The sequence below is a fragment of the Malus domestica genome, chromosome 01 (genome assembly GCF_042453785.1).
Source record: "Malus domestica chromosome 01, GDT2T_hap1".
Lineage (NCBI taxonomy): Eukaryota > Viridiplantae > Streptophyta > Magnoliopsida > Rosales > Rosaceae > Malus > Malus domestica.
The window spans coordinates 30,027,297-30,041,772 of record NC_091661.1 but is presented as its reverse complement, the minus strand read 5'-3'; the positions used below and the strand labels follow the sequence as shown (position 1 = coordinate 30,041,772).

Genomic DNA, 14,476 nt, shown 5'->3' with positions numbered 1-14,476 from the left:
TGCCCCACCCTTGTGGACCCCTGCCCTTTTCCAATATTTGGTTACATGGGTGGTGGATCTAGAAACATAGAATTATCACATTATTCACTTTAAATGTAACTAAACCTGTATGGTATAATTTAGTCTCGTTTGGTGGGGCCAGCATGGAAAGCATTGAATTAGGCTTCTGAGTCGTGTCGCGTTGAGACTCGTGTCTCGTGTAAGCATGTCGACATCTGTTGAGCTATGCTATAAAGGTTAGTCCAGCAACATTTGATGTGCCCTGTCAAGATATGTCGAGTGTGTATTTTAGCAAACACTTGGTAAGTTGGTTCGAAGCTTTTTTTTTTCTTCCGTTTTTGGTAGGATCTCAAGACCTAGGGAGACCTAGTTGTTCCCTAAATGGATTCACTTTTATGGCGCGTTTACGTAACGGTAATGAAAATAGAATGAATTGAATTGAGGAGGAGTTGGAATGAGGAGAAGTCATAATCGGATTTCTATTGAAGCTGCTTACTTAAATGTTCTTGAATCATAATAGAATTCCATAAAACTGTTTACTAATTCAGCAAAATCGGAATACAAACCTGTATCATTACTAAAATGTCCTTGTCCCAAATCAAATATTTTATATACTTTAATAGGTTTATAAAGGATAGTCCTGGAAATAGAAAAAGTAAGTGAGGGCATAAAGGGAACAAAAGTATCATTCCAATTACCCAAACAATCAGGAATTGGATTACCACCTATATCTAGGGAATCAAATTCCACCCACACAAGGAATTGAATTCCAAAATTTATGTGGGTCCCACTGCTTTTTTTATTCCTCCATGTTTAGTAAACCGTAATCGGAATTCAATTCCACATTCTCATTGCGATTACGGATACGTAAACACGCCCTTAGAGGCAACTAGGCCTGGTAAAAGGGATCCTCCGGATCTCTTCTACCAAATTCACCAAATTAATCAATCCGGACCCTTAAAATTTGATCCAACGGCTACAAACATAGGGTCCATTTAAAAATTATAATAACTTGTTGGATCAAATTTCAAATACCCGAATTAGGTGATTTAGTGAATTTGTTGGAAGGGGTCCGGAGATGATCTCTTTCCCCAGTACAATATCTAGGCTCAATTCGAAATTCTTATGAGTATCCGAGCACCATCTGGAATACTAATTTGTGGTCTTAAAAATAAATTTATTTTATATATAAATAACTAATGTATCGTTCTGATTCAATAACCACACCATCAAATTAATTTGGAATTGGTGGCCTTTTGATGTACAACTTTTAACTTTTGTTTATAGAAGTCACCAAAGTGATGTCTAGAAAAGTGAATTTCATCATAAATTTCAAGAACAGAATCTGAATGTGTGTGTGTGTGACAAGGTAACATGAAATTTAATAGTTCAAAAGTAAAAAGGTAAAAAGGTAAATAACAATAAAAAGGGATTGGGGTCAGAAAGCAAAAGGATTGAATGGGATGGATCATGGATGGATGATGACGATAAAACAGAGAACCGCCCACCCGTGCAAGTTTAATTTAGTGTATGTGCATGTCGCTATCTTACGCACGTGGGGTGCGCACAAATACCCATTGCCCACATGTGAACATCTTTGACAAAAGGCTTTATCTTAGTGGAAAATATAATTAAAAATTTAGAATGTATTCTATTAGGATTTTGAGGGATTTAATTCTTTTAATGAATCTAGGGTTATTCAATCATGATTTTAAGTGATTATTTGAAATTTAAGGTGTATCCAATTAGAATTTTAAGATAGTTTATTAAAATCCTTAAAAATCTGAGTGTATTCAATTATGATTTTAAAGAAGTTTATAACATTTCAGGTGTATTCAATTATAAATTGATTTTAAAGAATTTGAGAAAGTTGAAAAATTAGAGCGAATTGGAGAGATTTCGTAGTGTATTTTAAGCATTCACAAATCTTACATCTTCTTATGAAAATCAATTAAACTCCATGAAAATCCATTAAAATCTCTCAATTTCTTAATTGAATACACTCCCCTAATACTTTGCCTAGTTATATTTTCCTTTCCGGTTGGAATTTTTTTTGTTCAAATTTCACTTCGAATCTCTGTATTTAGAGTTTGGGCATACAATTTCAATTATATAGTTCTTATTAGCCCATTTTACTAGCCTATTTTATGAACTAAAAACCTAAACACTCCTAATTTCTTTATTTTTATTTGAACGAGACTCTCTCGGTCCACAAACTCCAAACTAAAGCTCCAGACTGGATCCCATTCTTCCTAATCAGGCCCACTAAAAATATTGTATTATATTTTAAACTTATTTTTAGCTACGCCCATAGGATTCGATTTTAGTCTCATTTTGCTCATTCTGACTCAAAAGTTACCACACTACTTCCTAAAACTCAAAGTTCGTTTCATTTTGCCCCTTGAGTTGATCCCAGTTTACCCCCTAAAGCTTGAAAATTGTCTCCATAAAACTCAAAGTTCGCTCAATATTGCTTTAAATCTATTAATTTTTTATCTGAGTTTGATTTGGATGCGCCAGGTAACATGGTCTTATTAGGTGTTGGATCCCACATATGTTTTAAAAGACCACCTACAAGTTGTAAGGAGAACAGAAACTTCATAAGTTAAAATGTAACGAATTTTGAATTTCGAAAAATAAAGTAATAATTTTTTAGTTACATTAATAAAGTGAGATCAAAACGAAATTTCATAGAGTTCGTAGTTAAAAGTAAATCTATATTTTAACTTGAAAAGTTACCGAATTTACGGTTTTTTCTGTTGGGTTGTGGAGATGGCAACTGAATGCGGTCACGAGAGGAGTCCCGCAACGTGAAAAGCAGATATCGAGAATATTACGAGTCACGAGAATCTCACGCGGTCACACCACCGCCGCCAGTAACTTTCCTGCTTCCCCATTGAAATCACCGCCGAATCATTACCTTGGTGGGACATACTTGGTGAATTAGAGCCACGTCAAAGGCCAATTACGTCAAATTCCATTTTCCCGTTGGATTTGAAAATTACAATCATTTTTATCAATTAAAAGAGAGTGAAAAGATAAATTAGTCTTTTATCACACAAAAAAATGATTGTCAATAATGTAATTTCACAAGTCCAAATTTTACTGATTTTTATTGAAGTATCACCTACAAGATATGTTAAAATACCTTACATATTAAAATAAAATAAAAAACTGAAAACAAAAACTTTTCACTCCGCCACGTTCTCTCTCTCCCTCACTCCTTCTCGTTTTCTAAAAAAATGTGTTAATACACACAAAGTACGTAGACAAATGCTAGTTATCAATAATAAAAATGAATTTTAACGAAAAGCTCCAAGTACTATTTATTTTAACGAAAAATCATATTTTTTACACTAAAATGTCAATCCTAATATTATTCACTTTACCCTTTATTTTGTTTTTATCGTTAAAACTTAAAATTTTCAAATCATTTTCATTAGTTTTCGTATAATAGAATCTTTGTTATTAACTAATTATATGTGTTTGACTAAACAAATTATATAGATAATTAAAAAATGAGTGTGAGAGAGAGAGAGATGACAGCTGGCTTGTCCAATCTCGTATCCAATTAATTAACCCCAACTTGTAAGATTCTAATCATTAATTTGTGAAAGCCATGGCCACAACAAGAAAAGTTTTTTTAATGTGTCAGAAAAACAGCTCGGTATATCAAATATCGTAGATTTAAAGTATCAGACCGTGTTACGGACAAATTATCCGCATTAAGTTAGTATTAGTTTTTCTTGTGTGAACGTACTTGTCAACATTAAATAAATGTAACTTGTGGAACAAGTTCGTCTTCATTTCAATGAAGAGAATCTATCAACATGTAGAGATGTTTGAAAAATATGTCACAAAGAACCAGTGGAATCGATTGTATCGATAATTATCAAATTAGGAGAGATTCTTAGGTACGTCGTAGTGATTAGAGATATAGAACGAACAAAAATATTTTATCATAGACAATAGAGACCTCCCAAGAAAAGATTAAGTTGTTGCATTTATGAATGAGAATTGTTATTGACATTTCAAAAATCTTATTCTACACTACTTACAAATATATTTTTCTTTATAAATATAGAAAGTTTGAAGTGCAAAATGAGAATTTTGGTGTGCTAATAATAATTCCCTTATGAAAATAAAAACATGTAACATCATTGTGATGAGAGATTTTTAGCGTATTGGGACATCAGTACATACATTGTATATCATTATACAAGTGGAATAAAGATTTTTTTTTTCAAATATTTTTCCACTTGTATAATTATATAGACGTATGTGCATGTGTTTCCGGTCGAGTGAATCTCATAATAATAGTTGAGAAAAAGATGAAGTATAATAGTGTATGGAAGAGTGGGGTGGTTGCATGCTATGCTTGCGTCATTAATATACTATTTGTTTTTTAACAGAAATATTGGATGCAGTTTTGCTGGATCTATGAATAATTCAGATTTGTGCTTATTAGATTATACACAACATGTTAATTTAATAAATAAAACACATATGAAAATTTATTTTATTTTTGATAATTTCATAACAAAAATTAGAATAATGCATCAAGCGGCAAGCCCACGTGCAGCTAATTTCTTTTTTCCTTGGTTAATCGCCATCAACATCGCCCATCCATATAATTGTAATTATTTGGTAACCAAATAAATTAAATAATGCAGCAATACAATAATTCGAGATTGAAATTTTTTTTTTCAAACGATAAATTTTCGAACTCATACCGTAGTTTAAGGGCAACGCACCTTCTCATCGCTTTAGTGGCCACATGGATTTTGTTAGAAAATAAAAAAAATAAAAAAATTGTGTGGGTCCCATTTCTAGAGAGAGAGTATGCATATACAATAGAAGTCCACATTTTTCATTCATTCATTCATTCAGCTTCAAGAAACGTTCATTACCAGATCGAATCCGCCATGACCGTTGATTATCGCCGGAAAAACTGTCGTTCTCCGGCCTCGTAGCTCGGAATTCGAAACCCAATTGGTCAATCTTCGCCGGAGTTGTTTGTTTGAGATAAAAAAAAAAGCTGAGGAATTTAGCTCCAGAAGCAAAGCAACGAGCTTTGTGGGATCACAGAAGCAGTCATGAATAGCAGCGTTGACACTATCAACGCCGCCGCCACCGCCATCGTCTCCGCCGAAGCTCGCGCCCAGCCCACGACCGTCTCTGTAACTCTCTCTCTCTCTACTGCTTACATATCTTTATGCATGTGTGTTCTTCTCTTCTCTCAATCTGTTAATTTGTTCTGATTTTTGGGTCCTTGTTATACTCATAATACTCTGTTTGGTTGCTGAGAAACTGTGGGAATTCAAAATCACACAGATATGGGCAGTTGGATCTTGCGTTCTTAAATTTACTTTCCATCCAAAAAAGTGGAAAGTAAGAATCTTTGAGTGTTTTTCTAGTGCAAATAATCCTTGAAATTCTTAAATTTGATTGAACTCATATAATTGAATGATGGATTAGTATAAAGGTGTAAAATTTTATTTTAATTTTAGTTTAATGGAGACTTTATTGTGTTTGTATTGCTATATGGTGACTTCGTTTTATTTCAATTGCTAGTATTTTGGTATGTATGTTTTGCTGTAGTTCCAGATTTTGCTAGATAGCACCTAGCAGAAGCGCACAACCGAGCATAGTGGCGTTTTAGGATTCATAGAATTTCACACCCACCTCACTTAGTGGGATTAAGGCTTTGTTGTTGTTGTTGTTGTATCTGGTGAACATTTCATAGTTTAGAAAGTTTGGAGTTTCGGCGAAGAAATCCAGCCGGGAAGGGGACCTATTTCCCATCCTAACAACTTTTCCTTCTTGTCGCGGTTGCTATGGAGGATGTCGCCTGGTGGCTTTTATAGAATTGGCTTTTAGAGTGCCAGTACACCAGAATAGCTTTAAACCCTTAATTGTAAATTTCAATTTCAGTTGCCAACTTTGATTCAGTTGCTATGTGATGTAGAATGGTGTATAAGTAATTACATAAAACACTTTCATTCATTTCGAAGATTGTACGTGAAGTTCTTTTACCAGTCAGTATCTTAGAGATGTTCGTTTGTGGATTGAGAGTGAATTCAAATCTTTGTGGTGTTAAATTTTGAAGAGTAGTTTCTTCTGGTGTCTTTCGTGCATTTTTTTGGTGTTAATTTTGAAACTGAGTCATTGACAATCTTTTACCATTTGACTACAGAAAAGAAGATGGGGAAGCTGCTGGAGCCTATATTGGTGCTTCGGGTCACATAAAAATAACAAGCGAATTGGTCATGCTGTCCTCGTTCCAGAGCCTGTAGTGCCAGGAGCTGCAGTTTCTACCATTGGTAACCAAACAATCTCCACCACAATTGTATTACCATTCATTGCCCCTCCATCTTCTCCTGCATCTTTCCTCGCATCCGATCCACCATCCGCTACCCAATCACCTGCTGGATATCTGTCCCTCACTTCCCTTTCTGCCAATGCCTACTCTTCTTGTGAACCTGCATCCATGTTTTCCATAGGCCCTTATGCATACGAGACACAGTTAGTGTCACCACCTGTATTCTCTACATTCAACACCGAACCATCTACGGCTCCATTCACTCCCCCTCCTGAATCCGTTCAGCCGACTACACCTTCATCCCCTGAAGTTCCATTTGCTCAACTTCTGTCGTCTTCACTGGACCGACAACGTAGAAATAGTAGTAACAACCAGAAGTTTCCACTGTCCCAATACGAATACCAGCCTTACCAACAATATCCAGGAAGTCCAGGTGGTCATCTCATATCACCTGGATCAGCAATATCAAATTCTGGAACATCTTCTCCTTTTCCGGACAGACACCCTATGCTTGAGTTTCGCATGGGGGAAGCTCCGAAGCTTTATGGTTTTGAGCATTTTACCACTCATAAGTGGGGTTCAAGGCTAGGTTCTGGATCATTGACACCAGATGGTGCGGGGCTAGGTTCCAGGCTAGGTTCTGGAACATTAACACCAGATGGCTATGAGCTAGGTTCAAGGCTAGGTTCTGGATGTTTGACCCCCAATGGTGTGGGAGTTGGTTCCAGGTTGGGTTCTGGATGTTTGACGCCTGATTGTACGGGGCCAGCCTCTAGAGACGGTTTCCTTGTGGAGTACCAGATTTCTGATGTGGCATCCCTGGCCAACTCAGAGAGTGGATGTCACAATGGTGGAACTGTATTTGATCACAGGGTGTCATTTGAATTGACTGGTGAAGATGTTGCATGCTGTCTTGCAAATAAAGCATTAAGAACTGCAACGGAATCTTCAAATGATATAGCAGCAGAATACGCAATTGAAAAAGAAGCGTTATCAACAGATTCCAACAATCACCATGAGTTTAATGTTGAGGAAAGTTTGAGTAGAATTCCTGAAAATACTTCAGGAGAAGGGGAAGATCAAGGTTACCGGAAGCAAAGATCCATCACACTTGGTTCGACAAAGGAGTTTAATTTTGATAACACAAAAGATGAAGTTTCGAGTAAGACCAACATTGGCTCGGAATGGTGGGCTAACAAAAATGTTGCTGCTAAGGAATCTAAGCCTTGTAATGACTGGACTTTCTTTCCGATTCTACAACCAGGAGTTGGATGACATAGCAATGGTTCAACATGGCCTTTTCGGATGTGTATAGCTTTGGTAAACCGGGGATCACATTGTTGACGACGAATGGATTGCAGAGGTGAGAGTTTCTTACGGCCGAAAACAGAGAATTGAGGGGGGAAATAGATTGTAGAATTGTTAGTGTGAGTGCTCAAAGAGCATTCTTTAGAACATTTTTTGTACTTTGATGTTAATACAGAGGATATAATTCACTTATGTAGATGTTGTGTTGTTGACTATATTTTGTTCATGTGTAATAAAAAGGTCGAATTACGCCATTTTGAGTATTCGCACTTGAAGATGCGTAACAGTCTATCCGGAAAAGGCTCCGAAAGCTCATACTTTACGAGCCTTGCCGGAAATCTAATGCATTTGATCTTCGAACGTCGATTTCTTTGCCCTAAACCAGTTGTGAATCCGACAACGGAAATCGGTTTCAAAGCCGGAACCAGGTTCAAACTCGGAATGAATGGAAGGGGATGGAGAGCATGAAGTGCCTCGAATATGTAGGGCATGAGCTTCACTGGTCTAACATTGTAGGGGTAGTGGATTGGATGCAACCATTCAAGTTGGTGGCAACAAACAATTGTTATGGTGGATTAAAAGGATAAGCATTTAATTAAAAATGTCCTATAGGTAATGGCCAAAGCTCAAGTCTTTGTCCTACCCACTTGCCCAAACAGGGCAGAAATGCAAACTAGGAACAGGCTGTGACCAACAAACCAGGAGACATGATAAAACAACAAAGCAAGGATTAGGGCAACATGTCATGTTGGAAAATTTTATGGCTCCAACTCCAAACCTCATCGCCATCAGGTGGATAGAGGTGCATATTGTAGTGTGGCTAATTGCACACCAATAGGTTCTTGTAGTGCTTAATTGACATAATTAACTGATGGTTCATTTGAGACTGTTTCTGTAGAAAACGCTTTTTTAGTTTTTTGGTTACGTGTTTTTTCAAAACTTGTTTACCCCATAAACGCTTTTAAGTTCGTTTGTCAAATGTAATGAAAATCGCCTTTGATTGTTAGATGGCATTTTTAGCCGTTTCCAAAGAAATATCATATATGCCTTGAACTGATTATGGATTCTAAAAGCATTTTTTGGTGCTTTATAGAGTTCATTGTTGATCATTTTAACTAAAATTCTCGTCATGCTTTTACTAGAAGTGCTTTTGTAAAAAATGCTTATGAGCATAAATTACTTTATAGTCTATACTAAAATAAGTACGACGGGTGGCAAGTTGATATCCCATTCTTCTTCTCTCGAATTCTCTCTCTCTCAGACATTTAAACCGCTGCCGCCATTCTTCTTGCTCAAAAACCACGAACCACAACACCGTTATCCTTTACGCCAACATTTGAGCTTTTCATGCAAGAGTCCCGTTCGAATTTGAAGAAAACTTTCTACCCTAAAAGTTAGAGTTTCCTGTTGACTTACTCCGACTTTTTCGACAAATTTCTGATCAAATTTAAGCACGGCGTGACTTGAGATCACCAACAATCGATTGACATTGGACACAAGTACATCCTATGTTTACTAAAAACAATTTTCAGCAAATCTTCCCTTGACAATTTGTTTATTTTGGCAATCTCCCCTAATTCGTCTCTAAAAAAAAAATTAATTTTTTTAAAAAGCACGGGTTATAAGTTAGCAAAACCAACACATGAAAGAAAAAAAAACTACTCATGAGGACAACTCATTCCAGGAAGGTCATTTTTGACCTTTTCCGCCACGTAGTGGGCTCAAAAATAGACTATAAATGGTTCAATGCATTGCATGTGAAGATTATGTTAATAATTTATTTATTTATTTTGGTAATATGACGTTAGTAGTTTAACAAAATGTGTCACATGATTTGATTATTTTGTAATTGCATCTTAATATATCATTCGATTTGATTTTCTTCTTTGTTTGTTTCTCTCTCTTGGCTTCCAATATTATAATTGAGTTTGATGTTTTCATAGTAGACAAAACCAAAACATGTTACATGTATTGCACTTAGTTAACAGTTTTGTCGTTGATTCATCTGAGTATCGTACATGTTCAAACATATTTATTATGAATCTAATTTTGTCGCTAATGCATTTGCTAAAGAAATAGTCTCGTTGCACAACTTTATTAATCGAGCCTTACTTGGTTGTTGTCGCCTCCAAACATGTATAAAAATTATGTAAAAAAAGTGATGTAACGGATTCCTCTCCTTTATTATTTTTTTGATTAAATGAATTTAATAATCTAATAAAATGTGTCACATGATTTGAGTAATTTTTAATGGCATCTTAATCTTTCATTCGATTTGGTTTTTCTTCTTTGTTTGTTTCTCTCTCTTGGCTTACAAGTTACAACAGTGATAGTTTGATGCTTTCGTAGTAGACAAAACCAAAACATGTTACATGCACTGATCTTAGCTAATAATTGTTTCGTTCATCCATCTGAATATCGTACATGTTCGAACATGTTCATTGTGAATTTCTTTGTAAATTTCTATTTTTTTTCCTGATGTATCTTTGTAAATTTCTATTGAGCCATTGCTATTAAACAGATTGAAAGTTTCAATCTTGGCTTGGTTCTTGTGAATGATTGAGCTTTAGGCTGCTTTTGTTAAGAGGATTGACTTGGATAGGATACTTCGGAAAGAAATGGATAGCAACTTCGAAGGTAGAAGATTAATTACTCATGAATGAAAGTTTTTCAGTCTAATCCCACAACAATAGTAGTAGGATTAGAAGGGATAACTTTGATCATCACTACTCATATCTGGTTTGAATGTGCTTTCAAAATGATTGAAAGCGTTTTTGATGAAAATGTTCTTGGAACCAATCCTTAGTAAAAATGTAAGCAAATCCTGGAAAAGCACTAAAAGTACTTTCTGGAAAATACACATAACTAGTGCTTCTTGCAGAAAGCACTTCAAGTGTTTTGGAACCCAAATTTTTTTTCTCTAAAAGCGTTTTTCAGTTATTTTAAAAGCACAACCAAATGAACCATCAATCTTTTACCTTCAATTTAGACAAAATTTGGAAGTTGTCCTCCATTTCTAACGGACGCAGCCTTAGAGTCCATGTGAAGATCTTTAGCTTCTTGTGATACAAGCGAAATTCTACTTTACACTAATCTAAACGGTGAAGATTTGAATTTGAGTGCATGGGAGGGAGCACATAAGCTCTGAAGTTGGAAAAATGGTCATGGCTTATTCTCAAAGTGGTTCTTGGCTCGATTGCGTTTGCAGTCTTTTGGATATTGGCAGTGTTTCCGGCTGTCCCTTTCTTGCCAATCGGGAGGACAGCAGAGTCCCTCCTCGGGGCAATGTTTATGGCTGTTTTCCGAGTCTTAACTCCTGATCAAGCATAGCTGCTATTGATCTCCCAATCATTGGTTTTCTGTTCGGGACAATGGTTGTATCTATCTCGAAAGAGCGGATATGTTCAAGTATTTGGGCAGGTTGCTCATATGGAAAACTCGAGGAGCAAGGGACTTGCTCTGTCGAATCTGTTTGATTTCTACCGTTTCGAGCGCTTTCTTCACCAATAACACCTCTTGTGCGGTTTTAACCGAGTTTTATTTTGAAAGTTACAAGACAACATAACCTCCCGCCTCATCCTATCCTACTCGCCCTTGCCTCGAGTGCAAACATTGGGTTTGCAGCAACCCCGATTGACAATCCTCAAAACCTTGTTATAGCTATTCGGAGTAAGATTTATTTCGGGACATTTGTGATTGGAATTCTCCCTGCAATGCTTGTGGTAGTGTGTGTGAATGCTTTGATTCTTCTATGTATGTTCTGGAGGTTGTGGTCTATCCAGCTCCGGAACCTGTTCCAGAGGGGATGTAAGTTCTCGTCGGTTTTCCCCAGGCACATTGTGCACAGAAATAGGGTTTTGCACTAGGATCACAGATATAACAAATAGAATTACAATAAACCAATCAAACAATTAAAGGGAAATAAACTTATCTTCCAAAGTGGAGGAAGAAGAAGCCATGATTGCTAGGGTTTCAAGGAGGAACTTCTACAATCTAGCAGCCAAGAGTCCTTGTGCACAGAAATAGGGTTTTGCACTAGAAGGGATATTCCAAATCAATTAGGATTTTATTATAGTACTAAATGGTAACGAATTCTTTGTCAACTAATTAAGGTCTTCATGATTAATTGCACTAAATAAGGACTCATAAACTAAACCAAATAAGGGCTCCATAATTTTCTCAACTATTAACTCGGATTGATCAAGTTACTTGTATGTCAAGAAACCGTGAGGACATATTCTTTGACACTCACAACTTAAAAGACAAACAGATGCATTTCCTATGTAGTCGTTGGAAGGGAAGGAACATCTGGACCACAAGACTGCAAATGTTCATAAATTTCTCTCTTGTTTTTTTTATCAGGTGTCCTATTCACTCTTGATTTTCTTCTGCGTAATGTTTATAACCGTCAAAGGATTTAACAAGACAGGCATTCCAAGCGATCTTTGGGACTTCATGGCGCTGCATGCGCAAATTGATCGTGCTACCGGGATAGTTCTTGCAGTCACCATACTTGTGCTGTCAAATTTGGCTTCAAATGTACCAAATGGTATGTATGTTGATATTATTTCTCTTTGCAATCTACAAGAACCTAAATATTCTCATACTTTCAGCAGACACTTAACATGCATTTTTTTTTTCTTTTTCTTTTGTGTTGTGGATAGTTTTGTCGCTTGGAGGGCGGATGGCAGCGTCGGCGGCCCTAATCTCTGCCGCGGAGGAGAAGAAGGCGTGGCTCCTATTAGCTTGGGTGAGCACCGTTGCCCGGAACCCTCTTGCTTTTGGATAAGCAGCCAACTTAATAGTGTATGATGGTTTTTGTAGTGCTAAACTAAAGAAAATACTAAACCAACAATTTTTTGTATATAATGATTTTAGCTAAAGAAGAATGAGAAGGCTATTTTGTATTGTCTTGGCGGCTATCATAACTTGGAACTTAGAAGCCGTTTCATAAGTATGATTCAAGTAACGTTGATGAATGAGTTGTGAAAGTTTTTAAATTATATCCACCTCACACCCTGAAGGCAGTTTTTAGTGCGACTGTCATACTGCTACGTATTTTTATTAATCTATTGGTATCATCTACTTATCAATCCACTTTTTTTTATAATTCCTATAAAACTATATCATTTGCTTATATTATAACACATAAATTAATATCATCACGTAACAGTATAACCTTCCGTCCGACTTCGTCCCAACATAAAGCAAAGCCAAATCATGACATAAGAAAGGGATTGTGACAACATGATACGTGCGATCCATGGCCCCACAAATTTTAGCCTGAGTAGCTTGGTACATCTCCCCTTGTGTGCAGGTTGGCCATCTTTCATCTGCACATCAACCTCTTGCCTCGTGTTTGGCAAATAAATTGGTACAAAATACAAGATGGTGTGAAATGAGCGTGAATGGCTGAATGCCGACGTAAAGTAAGTCTATGAAAAATTGAAGAATGGAAGTCGAAATAGTAGAATTAAATAGTAGAAGTTTAGTTTTTACTATTTTGGTGTGTAAGTTTTCTTCGTACATTTAAAGAGATGTCAAATCAAAATCTCTATATATAGAGATATTCTTGTATCATACCACTACAACACATAAGATTAAAAGCAGAAAGTGATAACACAAATCTTCTCTCCTCTTTTCTACATTCATTATCTGATACAGTTAAGAAAATAAAAAGTGTTGCACTTCGATTTCTAGCAAAAGTTCTCTTTTTTGTTTGTTTGCCTATTTATAATATAAGATAGATGTCCACAATTTTCCTCCAATAATAATCAATTCTGAGAAACTAATTTAGTATTATTTTCCACAATATATATTATATTAATTCCTTAATTCACGTACCGTGTTTTTGGCGAATAGATTACGAAAGTGTGACAAATGCGACCGGATCTCTCCTCCTCAAAATGTGACTAAAATGCTTTGTGAAAACAAAAACAAAACAACCTATTCATCCAATAATTATCACGCATTACGAAAACAAACAAAGAGACCCCTCCCCTCATATATCTCGTGAACCAATTCACCTAGGATCAAACTTTCACATTCACAATTTCAAGCTTGCGAAATTTGAAATGTTTGTATATCGTATGGAGACTCGACTCGAAAATAGTGAATGTCATCATGACATAAAGTGTCCGATAAGAAGAGAAATGTTTTCTTGTAATTAATGCATACTTTGAGTGACATCACTCTTCTAATAAATGCTAACCACATATTTTAAAAGCGAACCCTATGTTAAATAAAAACTCACCTAGAACGTCTTATTTGCATGGAGAAATATTAAATCCATGGCCTCACAAACTTAGCTATCGTCGGCTCCATCCACCAACGCACAATGCTCTCCGTCTTCGGCGAGGCAGCTGAAGCTTTTGGGGGAATATTTGGCACACAATCTCTTCAACGAAGCAGTCGCTGCAAAATTAAACTCTCTCTCTCCTCCTCCTTCTTCCTCAGCCTGTTCTGTGTTTCTTGTAAACAGTGCTGCTGTTGTCGTCGTTTCGTGAATTGATGGTACTGATTCCATCATCCATATGCAGAGGATTAAAATGCCACGGAGAATTTGTTGTTGGTGGCGGTGGTGTTGTTGTGGGGTATGTGGCATGTTCTGTAAACTGGTGCATGATTTGAGGATTTACTGGGATGGTGGAGTGGGGAGAGAGCTTCATGGTGTGGGAAGTGAGAGAGAGAAAGAGAGCCACATGCAAGCATGCAAGACGTATAAGTACCCTAACCAATCCCATGAAACTCGAGGAGACCACCACGAACATCCAGTCGTTGACGGCGTGGATGGTGGAGGACGGATTCAGATCCTTTTTCGGACCAGTGTCTCTGAAGCCTCAGGAT

General features: G+C 36.5%; 1 protein-coding gene and 1 pseudogene across 1 annotated transcript; both read left to right on the top strand.

Moving 5' to 3' along the window:
* The first annotated feature begins 4,743 nt into the window (after nt 1–4,743).
* On the top strand, nt 4,744–7,884 carry LOC103442931 (uncharacterized). The gene is made up of 2 exons (XM_070826846.1): nt 4,744–5,180; nt 6,197–7,884. Exons 1-2 carry the CDS (start codon nt 5,097–5,099, stop codon nt 7,595–7,597), a joined length of 1,485 nt encoding a protein of 494 aa, XP_070682947.1. The 5' UTR covers nt 4,744–5,096; the 3' UTR covers nt 7,598–7,884.
* Nucleotides 7,885–10,248: 2,364 nt separating this feature from the next.
* LOC103445203 (silicon efflux transporter LSI2-like) lies at nt 10,249–12,419 on the top strand (annotated as a pseudogene).
* Nucleotides 12,420–14,476: the final 2,057 nt, after the last annotated feature.